We start from the raw sequence: 23,043 nt of genomic DNA, 5'->3' as shown, positions 1-23,043 counted from the left end.
GGCGATTTCCTGAGGTTAGTTCATGCACGGGCATTATTTTATCACAGATCAGTCTCATGAGCTTGTGGAAGGTGCATTTGTCCTCAAGAGACTGACTGTCATAGCCCACTATCTAAGCCTGGAAACCTAAGGACTACACTATGACCAGCGGGGTAGATATCCCCCTGGGATTTTCCAGGGCATAAGACACTGGATTGAGGCTGGATTGAGGCTGTTCATCACACTGGATGGTGACAGGAGGCAGACAGCACAGTGATACACAACAGGACTGTTGTTCTATTGAAGGATGGTTTCGGCATTTTACTTTCTGGTTTCCTTTAAGCAAATTCCTTAACTTCTCTGAGCCTCTTTTTCCTCATTTACCAAACAGGGTGATAAAACTTCAGATTGATTTTTGGCTCAATATTTAAACAAAGAGCAAGATCCCGGAAGCTGTTACACCAGAAAACCTGCCCTGTCCCACCTGTCCCACACTACCTCCCCAGTCCCAACTCTGCAGGTCCACCTGCTTTTCACCACCAATCAGAGGCAAGTGCAGCATCCTTCTCAGGCTTCACTGCCTCCAGAAGCCTTCCACAAGTGTTCTCTACACACTGCTTCTCATCTCTTCCCTCAGATTTGAAAATTGCCCTCCTAGCAAACCGTCCCCTAGGAAAGGTAGTTACGGCTTTAAGGGAGCCACATTAGTCTTTACCCCTGTGGAACAATTGTATGTACTTCAAAACAGCCATCACGCCTCCCACCCCCACCCCCAGCCACCGCAAAGACATCGTGTTCTTCAAGGATCCCCTGTCTGAGAACCAGCTTGTTAATAACGAAATTATTCCAGGTCTTACTGTTCTCTCATCTAGGAAATAAACATGCTTTTAAAACATGACAAATCAAATGGTGTTTGGAGACCATATTAACCATCTTCACTGCACTCCAAAGAACAACTCGAGACGCACAGAGAGCGGATTTTCAAAGAAGTGTTTTCTTGACCCAGTTAAATTTTTATTCAGTGAAAAAAGATGACATTGAGACAAAAATGATCTTAAGACTGTGTGACAATAGAGTAAAATCTTCAGCATAAACCAGTGATTCGGAAACTTATCAAGGCAACTGAAATCATAAATATCGAATTTCACTTTGGAGAGAAACAAGTATACAGTGTTTCACTTGAAGAGCAGAATAGGCCTTTATTTTGCTGCAAATACTTTCGATTTTTGCCTAAAGGTTCTAATAATTCATAACAAGAGGTTTTAAGTGAGAAATGACATGGAATATCGGAGAACAATATTATATTTCAGCATTCATATTTGTTCCATTTGAGCTATTACACAAAAAACTAATACCATTCTTGGATTACTTGGCTCTGATGATTTAATTCAAAATATGGCTGCTCAAAATTAGTGGGCAGAAACATACATACAACCCATCCTCTCTCAAACCGTGCTCACTGGGGGTACCCCTTCTGAAAACACGCTTATCATCCATGTACCCAACAGCACACACAGTCTCTTGCTATCTGCTCCTACCTCAGACTTGCATAGAAAGTAGTCTATATAAACTTAATGCACTGGCTTTAATTACACAAAAGTTGTACCTGAAAGACAGCACACACTTCCTTTAAGAAAAATAATGCAATAGCAATGTCATGATACTATCCCCACACGAGTGGAGATTCTGCACTGAGTTTTATTCAAAGTCAATTCCTAAAATCAATATGGAGGTGGCATCCGGTTTGCTGACTTGCCTGGGTCTTTTCTTGGAGGGAACCCCCCCCCCTCCCAGCTCTGCAAAGAAGAGAAACATCTCAGGGATTCACCATGACATTCTTTGTGGGAAAGTGACCAACCTAACCTGACAGGATGGGGTTTCTGCCCTTAGGGAAGTGCTGAGAACATGATCTCACTGGATGGAGAGTGACCGCTGGGTGAATAATCAGAGGAAGGGTTCTCCAGTCTTCCTGCCCCAATTGTCCTTACATGGTTGAAGCAGAACTTCATCGAGTGGGTCACACATGAACATGCAGCTGTGTCCCACATGTGTCCCCCTAAAATACCCCACAGGACTAACACAGATGTACCCTCTTCCCCAAATCAGAAGTTTCAACCAGTTAGCCAGCTTTGTAATTATACACCCAGCTTGCCAGGGCAGCCAGCAGTCATGGGAGCATCTCACCTGTCTGGAAAAGGTTCTGCATAGGCATGGTTTCTCCCTGACTCCTCTGCAGGACTCTCCTCTCTATTATTTCATCCACACAGACCCACATCTCCTAAGGCTCGAGGGGCAGTCAATCCATCCAGGGGCAAAACCACCTTCCAGAGAAAATCTGTATATAGTCCCCCTGCCCACCATGCGATAGTGGTCCATTGGCAGTCCGCTGTCGTCCACGTGGATGCGGGCTTCTGACATCCCAATGCATCTTGGGAGAAAGTAAAGCCTTTTTCCCGTACAGTGTGAACTCTGGAGGTGGCATCTCCAACGAGGTATGAAAGCCCCTTCTTCAGGGGCTCCGATTGGTCACAGTGAAGACAGTGATCTGGTCACCTTCAAAGGCTCCACGGAGTCTCTGCTCTCATTTCCTCCTGTCCCTCCCACCTCGGGACTCTCCCAGATGGCATGTATACATCAAAACCTCACAAAGCTATGCAGAGGGAGGTGAGAGTGCGTGCTTCAAAAGTTCATAAAAATATACAATTTACACATAGCTGCATCTGTCTAGCTTAGTCTTCGGGAACTTAGCTCTTCTGTTTATATAAAATACTCTAGCCCTAAAAGGCTGCTTGTTCTCAAACAGCCCAGTGGCATTTTCCAAGGAGAGGGGTGACGGCCAGTCTATACAGTACGGTGCGCTAAGCATCGCCAGGCACTGGAAACAAGACTCGGACGCTCAGAAACATCCCAAGTTGCCAACTGGAGACATGTGCTCAGTAGAAAGGCTTGCCTATGGAAGAACTAAATACAAAATCTCAGTGCCTTTGATATCAGCTTTCACAAATGCCCCCCAAATTTGGCAGGGAAAAAAAAAACACAAGAAAATAGACTTTCTAGTGGTTCGATTAAATGACTTGCCACCCACCAGATCATTCATCTTTCAGTTACTTAAAGTGCTTATTTAAAAGGGAAGGTGGTAGGGCTCGGAGTTTTGAACGAAACTCCAAGGTAAGACACAAGATAAAGCCAAAGAAATTCCAATCTTTCAAAACATAACACAGGAAAGAGAAGGAAATCATGCTGGAAGAAGGCTAGTCATTTACCACCATTCGCAACATCCTAACATCTACAGTTGAAAAATACTCCTCAAGCAAAACATATATATACACAAATAAAAAATTTTTTAACTAAAAACACTTTAATTGGCTGTTTCCCAAACACTCCCCAGGTAGAATAAAACTATGTTATCAGCCAAGAATGATACTCTTGGTTAAAAGAAAGCAAAGGCTTGTGAGAGGGTGATGTGTTGCATCAAAGAGGAGATGGGGCTTTGACAGAGCCTGCAGGTGAGGGACACTATGCCAAAGCATGACTCTGGAATAGCCCCAGAGCTCACTGCTTCTCAGTTGGGAAGAACTTCTGCAGTGAGGTGCATACAGTAGGCATCACAACAATCCTATACACTGAGGCTGACAACGGTAGGTCTCAAGAGTGGGCATCAGTCCCCAGTGGATCTCACATACCTACCAAGAGGCCATGGTTTGAATACAGGGGAGGCATTGAAAGGCAGAAGGATACAGCCCAGCTTATCTTACAAAGAACATCAATGCTAGCACTGCTGCTACTGTGAGCTAGACTGAATGGTCTCGAATTCACATATCTCCTGTAAGAGTGCATAGCATTTTCTCTTAAAATTGGGCAGGGGTACAGGCGAGGGAGGTGGAAGAAGAGAATTTAAAAAAAAAAGAGAGAGAGAAAGAGAAGGCACTGACCCAATCCAAAGTGACTGCATATATCAGTATGGATTTTTAAGGATAGTAAGTGGCCACCTCAACACAAACATAACACTTTCCATTTGAGATTCTCCAGTGGTAAGTTAAAGCAAACCAAAAAATAAAATAAAATCCCCCCAAAAGGAAAAATTAGGTACTATATCTGCCAGTGTAGCTATCATGGCACAGATCTAGAATTCTTTCCCACCGCCAGAGTAATTTTTTGCAATGACAATGATACCAGTGTAGAATAACACAGTGTTATCATTCTGTAGCTGTGAAAGCTACGTCTTGCACAGAGGTGTGTGCAGCGACAGTCCATCCATTAGCCTAAGAGAAGAAGGCCGCTTGCAGGGCTTCCCAAGCTATAGCTCTGTTTAGCGGAAATGGAGCAATGACTCAACAGGCTCTTCTGCCAAACACCATCGTGTGACCCACGAGCGGATAAAAATGGATTGTTTCCGGAATGGCAACAAAACTGCTTCTGTTCCTCACCGTCCAACCCCGCAGGCGGGGGTGCTTGTAAATTTTGTGGTGTCAGATGACCACTGAAGCCTGGCCCTACACAGAGTCCCAATAAATTAACAAAATAAAATAAATGTCCCCCCTGCATACACCTAAATACTTTCATATAAACTACCTGCAAACAAAAATTTAAATTTGAGCTTACTTTCAAGGAGGAGGGGTTCTATCCATCACTCTCTCTTGAAGTCTTTATTAAATACATTTCTGCGTCTTAGAAAAATAAAAAGAATGGCCAATTTATCGAACCAAAATTATCTCACAGACTTAAAAGCATGCCCAGTAAGCACAGCCCTGTAAGACTATATTAATATTAAATCAAAGCAATTTGGTTACTAAAATCAACCTGGTTTGAAGTTCATAGTTGATTATGACAAAGTTTATTCATTCCTTTCTTTTCTTTTTTTTTTGTTTTGTTTTTGGCCCATATAAAAATAACATATTGCAACTCAAAGTGCATCTTTTAAAATAAACCATCAACTATCTTTATCAAATAAAATATTTACAACATTTGGTTTCTAGTGAGGAAAGCTCTTTCAGGCTATCACCATGGGGACGTCGTCGGAAAATCCAGTTATCATCGGAGCATCTTCATCGTCCTCCCCTAAAGGCAAGACAGTCTTGGGTGAGTTCCAGGGCACTTCGGCCTGACCCCAACCTCCCGCCACTGACCCCCATCCCTACATCACAAGCCCCAGCTACAAAAGTCAGCAGTAGAGCCAGCCAGGCACAAGAATCAGTGCTGAAACCAGCCCAGCTTCTGACATTCTTAGGTCACCTGTTCCCCATCAACAGGTGGCCAACCTTCTTTTCATGGTAGCTTGAACTTAACCAGAAAAGGAAATTAAATTTAAAGAGGGGAGATCTTATTATCCATCCCAAATTCCAATGGGTGGCTTAGGTGCCCCGGTTAGAGTTATCCACACGCTATGCCAGCATGGTGAATGTCACCGTCTGTTTCACACACACCGTGTTGGCTGAAAAGTTCCTTCAGGTTTTACAGGTGTGTCAGGTGTACCTATTAATTGTAGTAACTCACAAGGTGTTAGTGAAATAACTAGAATTAATCTTTGACCGGCCAAAATAAAAATTGCCGGTCACAGGCATTAGTTTTTGCAAAAATTCCCTGGTCAGTAATGAGTTAAGTATATTTATTAAGTAGTTTACTCCCTCCAGGAGCATTTTGGCATTTGAACACGCATACATTTATATAAGAACAGGGACATTTCCTTCCCTTCCCCAGGTCATATATTCCCGTGGCCAGGGAGGTTGTGCTAGCCACGGGAGAGAGAAACAGCATGATGGGAAGGGTAATTTGGACAGAGACCGATGAAGAAAGCATGGCTTTTTGTCAGTCAAGACAAACATCTCCAAAGATGTCAGACCTCCATCCGTGAGCGTTGAGAGGAGTCGGAAAGTCTTGAGAATCTGCTGCCACTTGGGGAACACCCAAGGCCAAGGCAGGGTCCACCCATCCTTTATGTAGATGGCAAGCTCCCACCTGTTCTTTGACAGAACCCCCTGTCTTGGGCATGCTATCGAACAGTTCTGTTCAGTCGCTCAGTCGTGTCCAACTCTTTTGTGACCCCATGGGCTGTAGCCCACCAATCTCCTCTGTCCATGGGATTTCCCAGGCAAGAATACTGGAGTGGGTTGCCATTTCCTTCTCCAGGGGATCTTCCTGGACCAGGGATCAAACCCACATCTCCTGCATTGGCAGGTGGATTCTTTACCACTGAGCCACCAGGGAAGCCCCCACTGAACTGAGGACTGGTATTTTAATTTAGAAGCAACTGCAAAGTAAAGGGCTCCAACTGATTCACCCCAAAGCAGTGGGATCACTGGTTAATGAAGAACTCTGCTAGCATCAAAAGATGAGCTACTCAAGGTAGGCAATTCCTCAGCAAGCCCCTGGCCTTGTGGGGTCTGCCCCAGGAGGGAGAGCCTCGCACCCCGCCCCACTCACCCAGGTCATCCCCCGAGGAGAAGATGGCCGAGCCCAGCCTGGAACTGTAGTGGCTGTTGGCAAAAGCCGTGAAGCTGCTCTGCAGCCTCCGATGCTTCGTGTACAGGATGGCGAACCCGACGCCCAGGCTCAGCAGGATCAGGAACAGGATGGGGACCACCACGGCAGCTACATCGGTAGATCTGGCAGCCTGGATCACTGACGCATCGCCACCTGCCAACGCAAGACACCAACCCGTAAGGCTCCCATGGGAGGGCAGGAGAAGGGACCAGGCAACCCCTCGCCGCCCCAGCCACCCAAATGATGCCAAGAGTCTGCAGCAGCTCCCTGAATCGCCTGTCCCATGTGGCACGTTCCTGCATGTGACACCCGAATGTTTCCCAACTCCTCACCAGCGAGCTGATGGAGGACAGGCCTCATGCGTGCAAATACGGTAATTACATCAGGCTCCTAATCACTGCCTCGTTGGTTATTTAGATAATCTCTTGGAAGGGAGACCTTTGTTGGGGTATCAACACTGATTTCATTAGCATTATTACTTAAGACCACTTGCTTGCCTTACATAAGAGGATGTGAAATCAGACCACTAATTAACGAGATTGCAATTATTTCCCCCTACTTGGCACCAAAGTCACTCTGAACTGCAATTACCTGAAGCTCCATTAAGTGATACAAATGAGATTCCCTTACTGCAATACTGACTTAACAGCTCGTGAAGTTTTATGAGGTTTATTTTTTACTTAAAAGAGAAAGAGGGAATCTTTCTATATACATTTAACATTTTTTAAAAGCTTTCTGCAAAGCCTTTTGGGTGTCTATAACCTATCAGTGATGCTGCCTTCCCACTGTCTTCAACAAAAAATACTAGCTTTATCATGATGTACTGATAACAGTTGTAGCAACAGGACTCTGTTGGGTTTGGGCCAGTCTTTCTGGAAAGGGCAGATTTTGCGTAGCAGAAATCCTGGGGAAAGTCTGAGCCTGCGGCAGGAATACACAGTCATGTGAGTCAGTTTTAGCCAAGGAAGCAAAGTGGACTTCCTTGGTCTCCATGAGAAGCCTTCTGAGGCTGGATGCTGTTCACTGGTGCAGGGTGAGGAGATGGGGCCAGTGCCCCTCCTCACGGGGAAAGTTCAGGAGTTACACAGGGGTTCATCACAACAGGTCCCCATAAAGATGAGCCAGAGAACAGCCATTTCCTGCAAGCCTGATACAACAATTCAATATCTATGTCTTTAATTTCTTCACTATTGATTTAATACTAGACAAAACTCTCCCCAATCTCAGTCACGTGTCCCAACCTAACCTCAACTGTGAAGTGGTAAACGGGGAAAGCTCTGGGCTGGAGCAGTTAAGAGGAAGCCAGCACGGCGGAGGCGACAGAAATGAAGCCAGTTCCCACCCCCACCCACCTCCAAGGGGACGTGAACATCACAGGGCAGGATGTGGTCCAAGGAAACGTCTACCCGAGCAATTCTCCCACCTGATGATCCTGGTTTTACAAAGGCAGCTGGCACATGCCCTCAAAGCAGTTTTCCCCAAAGTCTATTTCACAGGTTGTTACTTGGTTTTACTTTAAAAGGAGGCTCTGCTTAAGACACACTAAGACAAGAGGTTGGTTGATTGTTTTCTGTAGGACGTTTTCAGAACCTCGAACAGGCTCAATTCTTCAAAAGGATGTGATGTACAAGGTTTCCCTCTTCTTTATTTTATTGTATTTATTTATTTTTGGTCACGCTGGGCCTTTATTGCTGTGCATGGGCTTTCTCTAGTTGTGGCGAGCGGGGGCTACTTTCTAGTTGCAGTACGTGCGTTTCTTATTGCAGTGGCTTCTCTTGTTGCGGTGCATGGGCTCTAGGCACACAGGCTTTAGCAGTTGCAGCGCTCGGGCTCTAGAGGGCGGGCTCAGTAGCTGTGTGTGGTGCATCGTCTTGGCTGCTCCCAGGCATGTGGGGTCTTCCTGGCTCAGGGATGGAACCTGCGTCCCCTGCACTGTCAGGTGGGTTCCCATCCACTGCGTCACTAGGAAAGTCCCAAGGTCTCCCTCTTTTAGAGAGATGCCAAGGATAAGGTATCCCACTAGAAGCCACCCCAGGAAATGTGAAGGAACAGACAACAGGTCTAACATAAGACTCTGAGCTTAAGAACTGGTTGGTTGTCGACTGGGAGTAAATGTTACTAAATAGACCAGTGGCAAAATATCTGCTGAAATCCTGGATAAGCTATTATGACCTGAGCAGAATTTCTGTGTAAATGGGAGGTTCCTCTCCCTTGCCATAAGCATGGCCCCACACTGCTGTCTGTGAGTGTCCAGAAGATAGAGATCCCAGACTGATCTCAGGATCTGATCTGAGGGTGACAGCAAAGATGAAGGGAAGGCTGGGAAGTCAGTGACACTGTGATGAGATAATCTATTGACTTGGAAAATCATGGGGAATATTAGCATACTAGAGGCTCTGAAAGGTCCTCCAGAAAATAAAAATAAAACTCATTAAGCTACGGCTTCCCAAACAGAATCTCCTTTTTAAACAAAACATTTCCTTTCTTCTGACTTACATTCAGAATATGGTCACCTTGTAACCCTAGCACCTCACACCATGCCTGGGTAGGGAAGGATTTGTTAAATAAATCAATGCCTGATTAAGCTGATGCATAAACAATTTTCTTTAGCACTGCAAGAATATTTCAAATGCATTTTTAGAAAGACACATGTTCATCAAGGATTTCCCAGGTGGCGCTAAGGGTAAAGAAACCACCTGCCAATGCAAGAGACATGAGACACGGGTTCGATCCCCGGGTCAGGAAGATCCCCTGGAAGAGGGCATGGAAACCCACTCCAGTATTCTTGTCTGGAGAATCCCATGGACTGAGGAGCCTGGAGGGCTACAGTCCATAGACTCGCAGAGTCTGACATAACTGAAGCGACTGAGCACGCATGCATGTGTTCATCAAACCACACTACATCCTTGATATATTTCCCGGGAAATGGAGCAACAGTGACTTACCAGACCCCAACTCATCATAGAGCAGGACCGCAGGCTCCCCACAGATCTGGCTGCCAAAAAGACATCGGGCTTGGACAGTGAAAGTATAATTATGACCCAATTTCAGGTTGGAGATTTTAAAGAAATTGTCAGTAGTATTCCCAAGGTAAGCTGAGATATTCATGACACTATCAAACATGTGTATCTCGTAGCCCTGAAAATAAACACAGGAGGGACCGCTCAGGAAGTTAAACAAGGAAACGGGCAGCTTCTATTACGGGTTACAACTTTATATGAGCTCCTTTCTGCAGCGACTTATAGATGTTAAAGCACTTTGAGTTTCGTACAAGTTCTTTATACATTATCACTGAGATTAGATTCAGAAAATGGGTATTTTCTCAAACTCAAAGTCTCAAATAACTACCACATCAGCTTCTGAGCCACGCAGCAGAAGTGGAAAAACAAAAGTCATTTTAACAAACACTGATTTTTCAAAGTTCTGGTCGCTTCACTCATCTCCAGGAATGTTTAAATGCCACAAAGAATCCATACAGTTAAAGCAACAGTTCACTGTAATGGGACTGGACTAATCCAGGCAGCAGTGGATTCCAGCCCTGAGGTTAAAGAAAAAAAAAGGAATTTGCAATCGTGAAAATGAGACACTGCTCCTTAAAACAGCCTGTGGGAACTGCACTGTCAGCTGACAGCTCACTTCTAGCTCTTTTCTTTCCGACTCTTCCAAGCTGATCGTAGCCCCAGCCCAGCCTGGCCTTGAACCCAGCAGCACTGCAGCAGCTCAGATCTATTCACTGGGGGAGTATAGAATAAGCCGCCTACTTAGACTGGCTCAGGGCGAGTCCTTGGCTCCTGTGCTGGAAAAGTCCCTCTTGGAACAGCCCGAACCTAGCACGCTGGCTGGGATCAGGACTGACTTCCAGACTTCTAGGTCAATCTCCAAGTTTTCCAGTGTCAGAGCTACCGGCACCTCTCCTGCCCCCACAAAACCCCTTCTCCACTCTATCTCTACTCACATACCGGGCCCCACAGCATAATCATGATCTCCTGGTTCTTCTTCTGTTGACCTGCACCTTCTCTGAACTCCAAGTCAGGCAGCAGGAAGAAGGACCCATCCAGTTTAGGCCAGAACCCCACAATGGGAATGGAATATTGACTGCAAGCCCAACCTTTATAAAGCTGGGCTCCTGCCACCCTGATGACAATGGGGTGTCCTGGATCACCTGCCTGGAGTCCCCACTCCTACATCCTTGTTTATAAACTAGTAACTAGCATTTATTATTTTCTGTCTAACATGTATGTGGTATAGGACATTTGCAAAACACACAAAGGTATTAAAAAAATGGAAAATGATACAAACTCTAGCCACCCAATATTTACTGGACTGATCCTTTTCTGGTGGGCATTAGGGTGTCTCTTCTTAATTACTGTCATAAAGAAAATTCTTTATGTACATTTCTTTCCTTAGAGTAAAATCCTAGGAGAATTGCTGGCTCAAAGGATGTCACATTTTCAATGTTTCTGATACCTACTGTAAGCGCCCTGTTTAGAAGGTGGAACCCATTCATTCTCCCAGGGGGGTCCTCTTCCCAGCTATGACTCTTACTGGTACTATCCCTCCCGAAAACTTCTGTCCATGTAATGTGAAAGTGCTGTGTCTTTGCTACAAGTTTAGATTTCTAATGGGGCTAAAACTGTTTTCTTTTGCTCACTGTTGCTTAAAACTTTTAACTTTGTTACCTGTACCTTATTCAAAATGAGAATAAGCTGACCCTTGAACAATGTGGCAGTTGGGATCTGACCCTCTGAGGAATCAAAAATCTGAGAATGACTTAGAGTGCATCCTCTGGATTTGTAGTTCTCCATCTTTGGATCCAACTATCTGCAGATTGTCTGGTATATTAAGTCCCCTACACACGAACGAGTTCCATTCAGAGAGTGCGTTTTTAAGTCCAGTTTGCTCGTTAAGTCCCACAGTTAGCCTAGGCATCCGACTAACACAACTGGCTCTATAGCACTACCTTCACGCTTCCCTCTGGACATTCCAGGGATTCCTCGGTGGCTCAGTCAGTGAACAATCTGCCTGCAATGCAAGTGGCCTGGGTTCAATCCCTGGATCGAAAAGATCCCCTGGAGAGGGAAATGGCAACCAATCCAGCATTCTTGCCTGGGAAATCCCATGGAAAAGGAGCCTGGCGGGCTACAGTCCACGGGATCGCAAAGAGTCAGACACAACTTAGGGACTAAACCATCCACAACCGGACATCCTGAGCTGGAAATAAAGATGCTATACTACTGTACTCTATACAGTGAAAAGTTGAAAGTGTTAGTCACTCAGTCGTGTCTGACTCTGCAACCCCACGGACTGTAGCCTGCCAGCCTTCTCAGTTCATGGAATCCTCCAGGCAAGAATACTGGAGTGGGTACCACTTCCCTTCTCCAAGGGATCTTTCTGACCCAGGACTGAACCTGGGTCCCTTGCATTCCAGGCAGACTCTTTACCATCTGAGGCACCAGGGAAGCCCACTCTATACAGTATTGTATGTAAAGTACACAAAAGCGCAGCCACTCATAGGGGACGCACACATGTGGAAACCCACGCCAGCCGTGTGGACTGACTCACGTGACTGGACACGTGAACCCACGTTCGCATCTCTGGAGTTCACAATCTGAAGGTTCATATGTAGGGGACTTACTGTACTGCAGGTTATCTGTGGACGTGCACAGTTCAAATCTGCATTTTTCAAGGGTCGTTTTTCAGTTTTGAATTTGTTTGAAAGCCTTCTTTATACTTATGTATATTAACCATTTATATGTCACTGTTGTGAGAATTATTAACAGTTTTCACATTGAATTTCTCTTTGCTTCTGGCATTACACTGTGATGATTTAAAGCTGTTGGGGTCTTTGTGCACATCATACCCCAAAAAAGCTGTTGTTGATTTTTATTGTGTCTCTATTTAGCTCATGCTCTGCCCACAATGGAGCCAACCAGCTTCATTCAAGACCCTTGGGTGGCAAATCTGTTTCCAGGTGCCACATTCCTCTTCCTGTCTCCTGCTGTGAATATAGTAATTGGCCTGCTAATAACAAAACACAGTGTTTTTTGTATGTCAACAGACTATTTTCAAGCACTTCTTGTTCACTGGAAAGAAACTGATGAGATTCCAGGTTGGCAGTGCAGCTCAGTTCCCCAGTGCTGAAGCCATACCATAGCCCTGCCCTCAGAATGTCTGGGAAAGATGGGCCCTGGGTGCTGGTGCTGAGTCCCAGTCAAGCCCTAGGAAGCACAGTGAGGACTGCAGCCCATTTCCCTGTCTTTCAGGGGACGACCAGTTCACGACTGAAAAGGGCTCAGTGCAGAGATTCACATCTTTAATGGGCAGTATAAACATTTGGCTAATTAGCAATCCCACCGAAAATGGTCCTTTAATTCTCACGTTCACTCCCCTGCCCTATTCTTTCTTTTGACTCTGTCTATGCCAGCAGGCTGTTAACGAGCTCATCTCCAAAATGGCATTTCAATTAGATTTCCAAAGCCGTTGAGAAGGAGGGAGGAACTTACCCTGCTTTCATTAAAATACTTTTCTTTCAAAGCTAGGCTTTTCCAAAACAGAAGGACGTGGTCATTTTCTGTTATGATTTTTAAGGCATCAGGTGCTAATAATGAAACTGAAAATGAAAGATGAATTAGGAGACAGTTAGTGGCTATCTGAAAATGAAAGATGAATTAGGAGACAGTTAGTGGCTATACATATGAGTCTCTGCTTTCTTGTCCATCAAAGGTTGATGAAATAACACTAACCCTAAAGGAATTAGTTAAGGAAGAAAAAAAACACACATATATCCACTTAGTATAGAGCCTAGCACATTCTACACACTCTTTAACTGACATCTACTTTGTTATTATAATTAATGTCTTTAGCCAAGAAATTTGGATGGTGTCTAATTTAGTAGCCCTCAGACCCAAACATGGTCAAAAACAAATGGCAAAGGGGTGAAGCTGGACTAGTTCGAAGCCTGCCTGCACTTCTGCTCTGGTTCCAGTCTGCGTTCCTGCCTGAAATTCCAGAGGGGCTCAGTGAGGGCCTAGAGAGCTCAGCCTGAAGACAGAGCTCCGGAACGACCACAAAGAATGTTCCAGGCCCACAGTCCACACTGCCAGCCTCCGATACTGGTACTCCTGATGTTGTCTGCTCCTGTCCAAGTAACTGGGCTTACTACCTGCTCTATGAACTTGAACCTGACCTGAGCCGGCCTATGGCTGGCAGCAAATCACCCTTTAAGGTATTACCCAACGCCTGGTCTCTGTCCATTTCTGCAGCTGATACTGTCCTAGAAACCACAGTGACTTCAGTCCAGGCACCCAGATGCAACGATTGGCTTTACGGGGCAAAGATTCAGTTTCATTTCCTAACTCTCTTGGAAATATCAAAACCAGCTAGGGGAAGGGAAACCACAGGGGACAGAGAATATAGAAAATGATAGCCACTCCCCCGCCCACGGTGCCCCTGCCACCACCCTGCAGCCCAGAGCCTGGGACCCCTGACAGCTCTGCCCCAGCCGGGACACGGAGGGTCCTCTCTGCATTTCCTGGGCAAGTCCTGATGGAAACCCCATGTCTTCAAGAAAATAAAAGAGGAAAAACAGAAACATCACACTTCGAGAAGTCCTAGCAGCAATGGGGTGCCCTGCTGTGTGAGAAGGCCTCTAATCTTTCGCCAGCTTACCCGTGGTAATTTTGATACTGGAGTCTTTGCTCATGTTCCCCAGCTGGACAATGATGTGATATTTCCCTCCAGGCTCCAACTTGTTCAACGTGTACTCCACGGTACTGTTGCGGGATTTCACCTTGTAGCTCCTCTCACTCTTTCTTATTAGATCTTTAACTGCAATTGCATATAACTGGGACAAGAAAAAGACATCTTAATGGTAATCAGAAACCTGGCCTCTTCTACTCGTTGAGGTTCAGTGGCGGCCCATGCGACAAAAGTATGTCAGTGGCTGTGACCCCAAAAAATAATATTTTGGGTCACAACATCTGACTCTGGTTCTTTGGAAAGCCTCTGGGGTGGTCAGGTCCAACTTTACAACAAGTATTCATGCACAAAACTGTGCACAGAATTATCAGTATGATCCCAAAAAACAACCCATGTCCCTGGGATGGCAGGAATGGCAAGGGGATGGAGATCAAAGCAGCCTGGGAAAGCGAAAGTGGGAGATGTTTCTAGAACCAGTGCCTCTTCTTTTAGGGTCAGTTGTTTAGTTGGTAAGTTGTATCAGACTCTTGCAACCTCAAGGACTGCAGCCCACCAGGACGTCCATGGGATTTCCCAGGCAAGAATCCTGGAGTGGGTTGCCATTTCCTCCTCCAGGGGATCTTCCAAACCCAGGGATCAAACTCATGCCTTCTGCACTGGCCAATGGATTCTTTCCCACTGAGCCACCAGGAGCCCTCTCTTAGGGCAGGGGCCAGCAAACTTTTTTGTAAAGGTTCAGATAGTAAATATCTTAGGCCTTGAAGGGTAGATGGTATGCACCACAATTATTCAACTCTCTTGTCTGCAGCATGAAAGTAGCCATAGATAACGTGTGAACAAACAGGTATAACTTGGTTCTAATAAAACTTTATTTATAAAAACAGGCAGTGGGCTAGATTTAACCTGCAGGCCAACTGCTGGTGAAGGCAGAGAAAAGGAGGAACAAACCAATTCAGCAGCCAGGAATAACGGAGACACGACAACAAAGAGGAGATACCTATGAGGACCCTGTCTTTGGCGAGGCAGAAATGGGGGGGAACCTCCTGCTGAGCTCCATGCACCAGGCCTAGGTGTCCTGCCCCATTACAGGAACCCCTGTCCCCAAACCAAACCACGTCCAGAATAAGCAAGGTCGCCAGCATGCCTGGGCTGCTCACCAGGTCCTGGTCCGGAGAATCGTACGGGGATTCCCACTTGATAACAGCAGAGGTTTTGCCCATGTGGACCACGTGCAGGTGGCGGGGAGGAAGCCTGCTATCCGGGATCATCCTCACCACGACATAGTCAGAGGATGGCCCCTGGTAAGGCACCACCACCCGGACCTGAAACAAACACCACTCAAACTCACGCAGTGGTCAGCAGATCATTTTTTCCCCAACAACACAGTGACACATGTACACAATTAAAATTCAGTGCATACAGAAAGATGCAGAATAAGTCCCACCTACCCCAGATCTCTAATCCATTTCCCACAGGCAGTACTAGTAATGACTTTACCTGCTTCCTTCCAGAAGTGTCCTATGCAAATATAAGCACAAATACAGAGGGACGGGAGGGTGTGTGTGTAGATACATACATACATACATGTGTGTGCTTCTGCATGTGTGTGTATGTGTAACTTATTGTCCTTAACTTTTTTATACAAATGGAAAACCATTACACACATAATTATGCTCTTTGGTTCTCTTACTTAATAATACAGCTTGGGAATTTTTCCCAAATCAGTACATTCAGTTTGCTGTATTTGTGTTGGATGACTGCCCTGTATTCCATCTCAAAGATAAGCCGTAATACTTTTAACCAGTCTTCTCCTGATAGATGTTTGTTTCAAATCTTTTGCTTTCACAAGTGATAGCAGTCCAAACATGATTTTCCAAATACCTTGGCACACATGTAAAAGCATGGCTAAACTCCTAGAAGTGGAATCTGATACAAGCTTTCATCTATTCCTGAGACCCATTTACCAAGTTCTCAGTCCTGCACAAGGGAGCTACAGATGGTTAAGTGGCTATTCATTCTGCCTTCAAGTAAAAACCTGATGCTTGTGGAGAATAACTATCCTCTCATCTCTCCTTCCCTCCTCCCACCCCCTTACACTCAATGTGCGCACGCATGCACGCACACACACACACACACACACACACACACGGATCCTGGAATCTGCATCTCCAGCTCCTCAGGTCATAGGTCTGAGCTTGGAGCCCAGCAATTAAGACCTCCTCAAAAAATAAAACACTCCTCTGTGCTCCTGGCATTAAGAAACTTACCAGAAACAAATATTGCTCGTCCCCACTGACAAGGACTGTTCTGTTGTGCTGCGAAGTAGTCAAGCTCTTGGGGTTGCGATAGAGGTCAAGAAAGGATGTGGCATAGAAGATACCGTAAACCTGGTAAAAGGAGAGAACAGAAAAGGGCACCAGTTCAACAGCCAGTGACCTCACTCTCATGAAAGCCCTGATTTAAGACCCTGGGAACCGCTCCACATGAGCTCACAAAGAAGTCTTCATTCGGCATCTATTTCATCAGCGTCTACAGAGAAGGCACCCTGGGCCAAGCAGCGGCATCCCACCTATGAAGATAAACAAGACGCGGTCTCTGTCCTCAGAGCTCGCTTTCTTGAGGAAAGCCAGGCAAAGAAGAAAAACAGATTTATAAATAACAAGTTGTAAATACGAAACTCCTGGAAGCTATACTAGAAGACTGAATGATAAGCTGGGGAAAAGAGGGAATGACCAAGAAGTGGGGACACTCTTTTAGTGTGATGGGGGTAGCAAGCGTGCAAGCTGGTGGAGAGCGCGTGTGGAGGGACGGCGGACACTGCCGGCTGCCCAGCCGGTCCCTGTCTTCCCCTCCTCCCGCAGCAGAATCCTGGTTCTTAGTGAGAGTCGCTACCTGGAAACATGCCTGCATCCCGCCTCCTTCCTCCAGGCAGGACAGGCCAGGTGACAGGGGTGCTCAACAAGATGTCAGCAGACATCCTGGGTGGGACTTCAGTGGGGGCTCATGGACATGCAGGGAGAGCACTTCTTCCTCCCTCCCGCTGCCTGGAATACACACGGTGATGTGGCCCAGCCCAAGCCCTGGATTGTAAGGTGATGCCACAGGCCAGAGTGACGTTCCCTGCCACCCACAGGCCAGGGTGACGTCCCCTGCCACCCACAGGCCAGGGTGGCGGGGGACTGGCTGTTGTTGTTCAGTCACTAAGTTGTGTTCAACTCTTTGCAACCCCATGGGCTGCAGCACGTCAGGCTTCCCTGTCCTTCACCATCTCCTGGAGTCTGCTCAAACTCATGTCCATTGCATCAGTGATGCCATCCAACCATCTCATTCTCTGTCGACCCCCCTCCCTTCTTCTTTTGCCCTCAATCTTCCCCTCAATCTTTTCCAATGAGTCAGCTCTTTGCATCAGGTGGCCAAAATATTGGAGCTTCAGCATCAGTCCTTCCAATGAATATTCAGGGTTAATTTCCTTTACAATCGACTGGTTTCATCTCCTTGCTGTCCAAAGGACTCTCAAGAGTCTTCTCCAGCACCACAGTTTGAAAGCATCAATTCTTCAGTGCTCAGCCTTCTTTATGGTCCAACTCTCACATCCATATAAGAAAAACCACAGGTCTGTCAAAACCATACAGACCTTTGTCGGGAGGGACTGGGAAATGGATCAAACCATGTTGCTAATATAGAAGCCCCGGATGGCTGAACTCCAAACTCTGAACAACTCATAATTAGGAGGGAAATAAACTGTTGAAACCCACTCCTGTTCTATGCGGCCATTCTTAACCCTAAGTGATATACATGGAGTTTAAAGCAGGAGGTGGGAGTCTGATGGCCCTTGTAGCGGGAAAAGTAAAGGCTGAGAGTGTTTATAACAGGGTAAGTGTGAGGAAGCTTCCTTTGTAAGGTAGAGACAGATGGCATTTTCTCCATGAGTATATGAGCAGGCAAGACAGAAGACTTGAAAACAGTACAGGTCTGGAGAAGCCCTGGGGGTGCAGGAAACCCATCAGGGATTCTCATGTCCCAGATAAACAAATAGGAACGGAACAGGAATAGGGGGATGAGCGAGCTCAGATGGGATAGCAGAGGGGGACCCAGGGTGCAGGCAGGTCTGACCCTGGAGAGGATGGGCTTGTGGGTAGCACGTGGTGGAGGCTCCAGCCAAGAGCCAGGAAAGGGGACCCCAGAGCCTAGGGAGCCAGAGTGTAAGAAGGCCACACTTGACAGTGACGGGAACAGCTCTTGTGGTGGAGACAACAACTCTGGGTGAGACTCCAGCATCCGCAGTAAGCTGGAGACAGGTGGGAGCTGAGAGCTTCGTTCAGGGTACTCCAGGGGCCCCTGACCCCTGGAAGGCTACCATGAGCGCAAGCAGACGCTCAACATGGAGGGGGCGCCTTCTCCAAGTTCACACGTGGTAAGACACTAAAATCAAGTCGCAGACCAGCGCTCTATACACAATGCCCCGCTCTGTGCAGAGGGCTGGGTGTGACCAGTAGGCAGGCCTGAGTTGGGTACATAGACCAGAGACACAGGCCCCTCTCTGAGCAGAGTCCAGTTCCAGGTATAATGGAGCCCAGGGGATGGCTCTGGGCATCTCACCCCTGTCCCTGCCTCAGAGTGAGTTTCAAGAGCAACAGAAGCGCCCAGGCTGTTTCTCCAGCTGGACCTGAGCTCTAACTCAATCTGCTGCTTACTAACCCGTGACTGCAGCCCATGACCTCACCCCTCCGAGCCGAGGTCTCCTCACTGGTAGAGCAGAAACGTTTACCCCACAGAGCTGATAAAAGTAGGAAGCAGGAGACCGTGGATGGAGGGTGGGCATCATGCCTGGCACACAGCAGGTGCTCAACAACTCTCACCTCCCCTTCCTTCTTCAGGGCTGAACTCACAGACAATTACTGGCAAACCTTGGTTCTTTCCCCACAAACCAGTCCTGCCCCCCAGTGCACAATGGATGTGCCTTCAGAAGACAAAGGCCAACTCCTCTTCACCAGCCACTGAGGATTCTTACAGATTTAGTCCCATACACGTTTCTATGTGGAAAACTCAGAAAATGACCCTTCCCTTCAAGGTCTTATCAACTAGTTAGGGAGATGAGAGTAGACAGAAGATATCAAATCAGATTCGCAGTGTCTGATGAAACAGGCTATATGGCACCAACTCTAAGGATTTACTTCTTAAGGGAAGGAGACCGAGGAGAAGAGCTAGGATTCGACTGCAGAGCAGGAGGGGGAAGGATTCCAGGGAAGACAGAGCAGAAGCCACGGGGCAGGGGCAGAAGGTGGATAAAAACCACCCTGGGAAGGTGTGCCTAAAAGCAAAGGAAGGTGTGCTCTGGGGAGGGTGGGGAAGCAAAACCAGACTCAAAAAGAAGCACAGATCTAATCCCAGTGCATCAAATGCATTAAAAAAATCAATAAAAGAAACAAAAAGACCCAAGTCCAAGTGCAGTGGGGGCCCTGGGATGAACAGGGAGGCATGTCTTGGGGGGCGCCTGTGTGCTTGAGAAGGCAACCTGTGTGTGGGGGATCCCCCGGGTGGGGAGGGGAGAGAGGAACCCGGGCATGTCCTCAGGTGTGATACTCATTGTCAAGGCAACTGACTTCCCACCCATCCCCAGGTAAGGACCCCCCCACCCCGCTGCAGTGCCTGATCAGAAATGTGACCCCTCTTCATACTCGGCTTAAACAATAGGGGCTCTTTCTTCTTAGATGCCGGCCAGGTTGTAGAAAGGGATGTCAGGTGTCTCTCAGAGGTGATCCAGAGCTGACCAAGAGGGTAGCTTGTGTTTGGGATAAGGAAAAAAAACAATGACGGGGGAAGCCCTGGGGGCGTCTGGTGGTCTAGTGCCAGGGGAGGGTCCATCCTCACTCTGCAGAGGTCATCCAGGCTGACTCACCACATTCCTGGGGCCGGTCCAGGTGCATTCCACTGCCGTCTGATTGATGGCCTTGGCTTTGAGGCTCGGGGCGGGTGGGCGGACACCTCTGGTTGTGACTCGCTTGAATGCCAGAGGACTGTCCCCCAGGTCGGTCTTGGCCCAGGCAGAAATCTCGTAGGGCGTCTGAGCTGTCAGGTTGCCAACTGGGGAAACAGGGACAAAGGTTGGAGCAGTGGTCTTTATAAGCACACTTTATTTTTTTCTTTTGCACATGTCTTTATACGTATACCTTATTTTTTTACATTTTTTTTTCCTTTTAATCTTTTGACTGTGCCATGCGGCATATAGGATCTTAGCTCCTCAACCAGGGATCAAACTCTCACCCACTGTGTTAGCAGCATGGAATCTTAGCCCCTGGACCACCAGGGAAGTCCACCTATTTTTTTCAATGTAACCTCTCAATGTAACTTAAGTGAGTCCCTCATGTTGTAGGATGTTTATTATTTTACGAATTGACTTGGCATGATTTATTAATGAAAAATGCAAATAACACAGTGCATAGGCATGGAAAAAATTCCTTTAAAGCCGACCATCTGTGGATGGTCGATCCTTGGGGAGAGCCATTTGGCCTTGTGAGGGTCTTGAAATCCTTCAGAACCTTCAATCCAGGTACAAGAGAGGGATCCAAAAATCTGTGCAACAGGATGTCCGTCACTGTATTTGTTTCAGCAGAAAAAAGTATAACCATCTGATCACCCAACAACAAGGCAGCAGTGAAATAAGGTGCATCCATGAACTTCAAGCGCACTCCATGAACTGTCACAGCCACTAGAAGTTGCTTCCAAGAATACATAGTGCGACTGGAAAATTCTGTGACTTAGGTTCAGTGAAAAAGACAGGAAATAAAAGTATATATAGTACATATAAAGAAGTCAACGAGGAGGAAAAGTACGAAGCTAGAGGATACTCAAAATTATTAATAAAAGTGGTTTCCCTAGGAAGTGAAATTATAGGAATTCAAAAATTTTATTATACGTTTTTTTTGTTTTCTAAATTTCCTGTAATAAAGATGTGCCTCTTTCTAAGTAGGGAAAATGTCATCAGAAACTGAAAGGGCAGTGAGCTGTAAGAAGAATATGCTTAATGGGAATTAAACATTGTAAATGTAACGTTGTAAATCATTGTTATCATTGTAAATCAACTATATTTCAATATAAATAAATATCAAGCAGAAAAAAAAGAAGGATATGCTAAGAGGACAGCCTTTGGAATCAAGAGGACTTGGGTTCAAGGCCTGACTCTATGCTTCATGGTTGCAGAAGCCAAGAATGAAGTATTCAAACTCTCCAAGTCCATATCCTTGTTGGTAAGATGTAGAACAGCAACACTTATGGTGGCTGGCTGTTGCAGGGAATAAAAAAGAAAATGCTCATCAACAAGTGCTTTGCACGACCCCTGGCGTGAAAAAGGGCCTTTGTGGGTCTCAGGCAATGGCTGGTAGGACTTTTGTCCCCGACTCTGCCAGTTTCTCTTGGTGTGATGTAGGGGCAATGAGATCGCAGCCTTCAGAATTAGAGATGTGGCTTCCAATCCCGGCTCTGCTGCCTTCTGAGGGAACCACTCGATCCCTGAACCTTATGTTCTGATCCATAAAATGAGGCTATCCCGCAGCATCATTTTTGAGGTGTTAGGTATCCAGTGGTCATGTATAGATGTGACAGTTGGACTGTGAAGAAAGCTGAGCGCCGAAGAATTGATGCTTTTGAACTGTGGTAACTGAGATAACTAATCCCGAGAATTCTTTGGGGAGGGAAAAACATCATCTGTAAAAGGTTAATCTGACTTCTTTCCAGCCTTTCATCCTTTTTAAGCCTCCAACTTCCCTGAAGAGCCATGAGATTAGAAGGGAGATTTGGGGAACCACCCAGTGGATTCCTCACCTGGGCTCAGGAGCCACTGACAGGATTCTCCATGGAAAACACGGGCCCACTCAGAACGGCTGCAGAGGAGACCCCGCGCCTTTCTCGGCCCCCCACACAAGCTCCACTGCCAGGAAAGCCTCAGTCTAGCCTTCCTCCTTCCTGCTTACACACCGACTAGCTCCGGGACGCTACCTTTCTGTGACAAGACGGTCCCTCGGAAGTTCAACGTTCTCTTCTCCTGTCTGTGGGTGTCAAATGACCAGAAGAGGTTCACCACATAGCCATTCACCTGCCAAGAATCAAGAGCCATGTTACACATGCAATGCACACGCAGACCTCACCAGACACGAAAGGCAGAACTTTCCTCCTGTTCCTGGGTATCTCCCTTCTTACAAAGAATGGGGCGGCCCTTTGGATCCTTACACGAGTTCCATTTGTGCTAACACAAACACTCATACTCCTCCCTAATTCTAAAAATGAATGTGAAACAACTCATAAAATAAAATATAGATTCTATTGTGTATTAACATATATATATGGAATCTAGGAAAATGTTACTGAGGAACCTATTTGCAGGATGGGAACAGAGACGCAGACATAGAGAATGAACTTGTGGATACAGGGCAGGAGAGGATGGGACAAACATATACATACTGATGCTAAGTCACTTCAGTCGTGTCCGACTCTGTGCGACCCCATAGACGGCAGCCCACCAGGCTCCCCCGTTCCTGGGATTCCCCAGCAAGAACACTGGAGTGGGTTGCCATTTCCTTCTCCAATGCATGAAAGTGAAACGTGAAAGTGAAGTCGCTCAGTCGTGTCCGACTCTTAGCGACCCCATGGACCGCAGCCTACCAGGCTCCTCCATCCATGGGATTTTCCAGGCAAGAGTACTGGAGTGGGGTGCCATTGCCTTCTCCGATATACATGCTATCATGTGTAAAACAGAGAGCCAGTGGGAAGTTGCTATATAGTACAGGGAGATTAGCTCGGTGCTCTGTGATGACCTAGAGCAGGGAGGGAATGGAAGGAGGGAGGCTCAAGAGAGAGAGGCTATATGTACACATATAACTGATTCATGCT

General features: G+C 46.5%; 1 protein-coding gene across 1 annotated transcript in view; it reads right to left on the bottom strand.

The window, feature by feature from the left end:
• Positions 1-957: 957 nt before the first annotated feature.
• SORL1 (sortilin related receptor 1) overlaps positions 958-23,043 on the bottom strand; it is a 159,459-nt gene continuing 137,373 nt past the window's right edge. Inside the window, exons 40-48 of the mRNA XM_043481534.1 lie at positions 22,153-22,249; positions 20,057-20,241; positions 16,425-16,544; positions 15,315-15,479; positions 14,128-14,302; positions 12,963-13,069; positions 9,405-9,597; positions 6,400-6,612; positions 958-5,037 (exon numbers count right to left, since the gene is read on the bottom strand). Of these exons, the coding sequence (XP_043337469.1) occupies positions 4,970-5,037; positions 6,400-6,612; positions 9,405-9,597; positions 12,963-13,069; positions 14,128-14,302; positions 15,315-15,479; positions 16,425-16,544; positions 20,057-20,241; positions 22,153-22,249 (1,323 nt within the window). The 3' untranslated portion in view covers positions 958-4,969. The remainder of the gene's footprint in view (positions 5,038-6,399; positions 6,613-9,404; positions 9,598-12,962; positions 13,070-14,127; positions 14,303-15,314; positions 15,480-16,424; positions 16,545-20,056; positions 20,242-22,152; positions 22,250-23,043) is intronic.

The sequence above is a fragment of the Cervus canadensis genome, chromosome 11 (genome assembly GCF_019320065.1).
Source record: "Cervus canadensis isolate Bull #8, Minnesota chromosome 11, ASM1932006v1, whole genome shotgun sequence".
NCBI lineage: Eukaryota > Metazoa > Chordata > Mammalia > Artiodactyla > Cervidae > Cervus > Cervus canadensis.
This window is presented reverse-complemented; position numbering and strand designations above follow the sequence as displayed.